The following is a 3,429-nucleotide window of genomic DNA, read 5'->3' as shown; positions in this document are numbered from 1 at the left end:
GATCAAAAATACTTTTTAACTGATATAAGATTGTAAAACTTGTTTAGAGGAACATTTTTCTGCAGTAAAATGACTCTACTGCTAAACAAACACTAAACACTAACAGATTAAATTAGCTCCACTTTAAGCCTGGTCGGGACCAGGTTAGTTTCAGAGCACTTGTTACCACAGAAACATAAGTGCTTCGTTTCTCATGCAACCGATTCAAGGATTAATTAATTCAGGTTTAGACCAAAATCCCGGGTTAATCCCTTATTCTACTTTCATGCAAKAGGCCTCTGGAGAGCAGAAGCAGRYAAAGCTGTTGGATGTTTGTCCGAAGTTTTCAGCCAAGCCTCAGTCCTGCCCACTTCCACCTGTTGTTCTCTGTTACCATTAGGACACCTGTCTCTAATCACCTCATCAGCTCTGACTAATTACCTGCCTCACTTCTCTCATCTGCAGTCTGTCAGAGTTTTAATCTCTGTCTGGATCTCAGCTCTGATTTGTGTTGTTCATTTTTCTGCCACACCAGCCTTTTTGTTGCCTACATGTTTTACTTTTAGCTTTAAGCCTGGATGTTCTGCTCCTTCCTACCTTCAACCATGATGTTCATACTTTTTAAAATACTATTACCTAAAAACAAGTGGACAATTGTCTCTGTTATATAGACGTTCAACAAATTCTGACAAGCTTTTCCTTCGGGATGAATGAGAAACATAGCCCACCGCCAGTGCCAGACTTTAAGYATGTTGTGTTTCTGCTATGATTGTACATCTACATGTATGTCTGCTGCAGAAATAAGTCACCCAGACCTCCACAGCTTCATCATTTAAATGATTTGTAATGTTTTCTAACAGGATAAGTCACCTCCTGCCAGTTGGGTCGGTCGGACAAGTTGCAGGGATCCAAAGTACARCAAGAGATGGGAACGTTCCCCTTCCAGTCAGCCACACCATGAACACCACAGCACCGAAACTGCAGGAGGAAAACATGTTTCACTGGAACATGTTGGTTTAATTAGTGTTGGAGAGTAACCACCAGGTACTTCAGACAGGATAAGCTCTGTGCAGCTTTTATCAGAAACCAGTGTYGTAAAACAAAATGCTTGTTATGTTTTTTATCTTAAAAAAGATTCATCTGAAATATATATTTCCTGTTTATGGCTAAAAATAGATGGAAAGATATTTAAAAGACAATAAAAATAAACCAGTGACAAACTAATTATTGCTCTGTTTGATCATATTTTGACAGGAAGTCGTCAGCATATCAAGACAGCAGCAAAGRTCCTTTCAAAATAAAATGCCGCAGTCTGTTWTTAAACATGGAGCAAATAAATTTCACTGAAGCACTCTGTTTCAGAGGAAACGTCAAGACAACCTGAAGCTAACTTCAGGTCGTTTTGTGGCGCGACCAAGTTTTTCTGCAGGTCAGTGTCTCCTGACATAGAAACAAATACTGCTTGTATTTCAAATTATTCGTTTGTATTAGTAAATGAAATTTAAAAATGCTTGCTTTTACTTTTTTAGTACTGGTTCACGATTTTAAAAAAGTCTAATTATGAAACATGCATAGACAATTTATGAAATAATATTTACCAGGTATTGAAGAGCATTAAAGTCATCTTTGAGYGTCTTGTTGCCATCTGGACTGGACTGCATGTAGATCTGTAAGCTGTGGGTCAGGTCTTTCTCAAAGTATGTGTCAATCTGCACGAGAGAAACAYGACAACTCAATTCAAATCATTGCAGGACACTGAACAGTAAAGGCAGACATTGCTTGTTACAGGGAGTAGATGTTGACTCGCTAACTTTATTACAAGAGTGTTATCATTCATGCCAGACAGACTGGAGTGGATGAAACTAGAAATGTTGGTATCAACTTGATACCAAATAAAAGTTCTGATCATTTTCAAGTTGATTTCATAATTAAGTGATTTTATATTTAGTGAGTTGATTATGATAAAACACAGGACAAAGGTTTTAGGCAAAATGTTAAAAAATATCTTGTAGTAACTAAATACAACAAAATAAAATGATGTATAAATATAAGATAAATAATAATGATTCCCCTATTATCTTCTACTACACGTGTTTAAGAAAAAAATAAATCACTAGTGCAAAATGACAAAAAGAAAGCATCAATGTAACAAAATATATAAATATAACAATGTCAACAAAACAACAAAAACAACTTCTATGGCATGGTATGAGGGCCAAAATTAAGACTATTGTGCAGCCAGTGATCGCTACATCCTTGTAGCAGGAGGCTGCATCTGTTCCTAAACCAGCTATTGATCTGATTAATGACAGGCCGGCACCGCTAACTGCGCAGCCGGCACCGCTAACTGAGCAGCCGGCATTGCTAACTGAAAGGCCGGCGCTGGAAAATGAGAATGAGACTCTTCATTTGTGTTAGCATTGGAGAGCCCCTCACTCTGTCTCTAATGCTGTGTTCCAGCTGTAGCAGAACTAGAAATTCTGACGTCAGTTTTGAGGTGAAAGTGTTCCAGTTTCAAACCTGTCAGAACGTCAGAAAAAGCCTTTCTGTTTTTTTTTTGCTCTGCATCTTCATCTACTGCCCCTCYTATCAAAAGGAGTCAGCTGAGGTGGTTTGAGAATCGGGTTAGGATGCCTTTTCTGGGCACCTCCCACTGGAATAAGACCCTAATCTGCTGGTGGGATGATGTGTTCTCTGTCCTGGAAGCCAGAGGAGCTTCAGAGAGTAACTGGGGTGAGGGATGTCTGGATTTCTCTTCTGGATCTGTTGCCTCTGTGACCCGACAATAGATAAATGGTAGAAGATGGAAGTTTATGATGTAAATAATAAACAATTACAATACCATAAGTGAAAAAATGTATGTTTTACAGTATTTTAAACAACCAGGATCAAAGTAACAACTGTAGCATAATTAGTAGGTTTTTCTCCAGAGAAAGAAATCTAATCCACAAACTGAGCTCAGTTTGCCTCTGACTCCAGTAAAAAAAAAAAACACAATAATTTCATGTTTATTACAGACTCTACAGTCTATATCAGCTTGCTTTATTACTGTTTGCTGACCTGATAAAAAACCCATTCTATCACAAACTGCTTCCAGTGGAAAAATTCCTGAAGCTCAACAATTTAATGAAATACCCCCAGGATTTCAAAACAAAAGCATTGATAATCTCTTTCAAAATCAAAGCAGAACATTGGATTTGGGTGAAAAAATATTTGCATTTGATTCTTATTATGAGAAAGGATATTTAAGGGAGGCAGTTGTAAGTTTTTCTCCTCTTTGCTTGTTCTCTGAAGAGTTGCAGCATGGGAGTCTCAAAACACCTTTCAAATGAGCTGAAAACAAAGAGGATACAGAAAGCTTTGCAGAGATTTCAGCTTTCAGTCTCCACTGAGAGAAACTGTGAGAAAATGGAGGACCACAGGCACAGTTCAAGTGTAGGCTCCAAGTGG

At 38.1% G+C, this 3,429-nt stretch overlaps 1 protein-coding gene across 1 annotated transcript in view; it reads right to left on the bottom strand.

Moving 5' to 3' along the window:
* The window catches only part of LOC106529580 (leukocyte surface antigen CD53), a gene marked incomplete in the record, with an annotated part of 12,659 nt that overhangs the window by 5,903 nt on the left and 3,327 nt on the right, over positions 1-3,429 (bottom strand). The window contains 1 exon segment of the mRNA XM_014025048.1: positions 850-957. Coding sequence (XP_013880502.1) covers positions 850-957 — 108 coding nt within the window.

The sequence above is a fragment of the Austrofundulus limnaeus genome, unplaced genomic scaffold (assembly GCF_001266775.1).
Source record: "Austrofundulus limnaeus strain Quisiro unplaced genomic scaffold, Austrofundulus_limnaeus-1.0 Scaffold453, whole genome shotgun sequence".
Lineage (NCBI taxonomy): Eukaryota > Metazoa > Chordata > Actinopteri > Cyprinodontiformes > Rivulidae > Austrofundulus > Austrofundulus limnaeus.
This window is presented reverse-complemented; position numbering and strand designations above follow the sequence as displayed.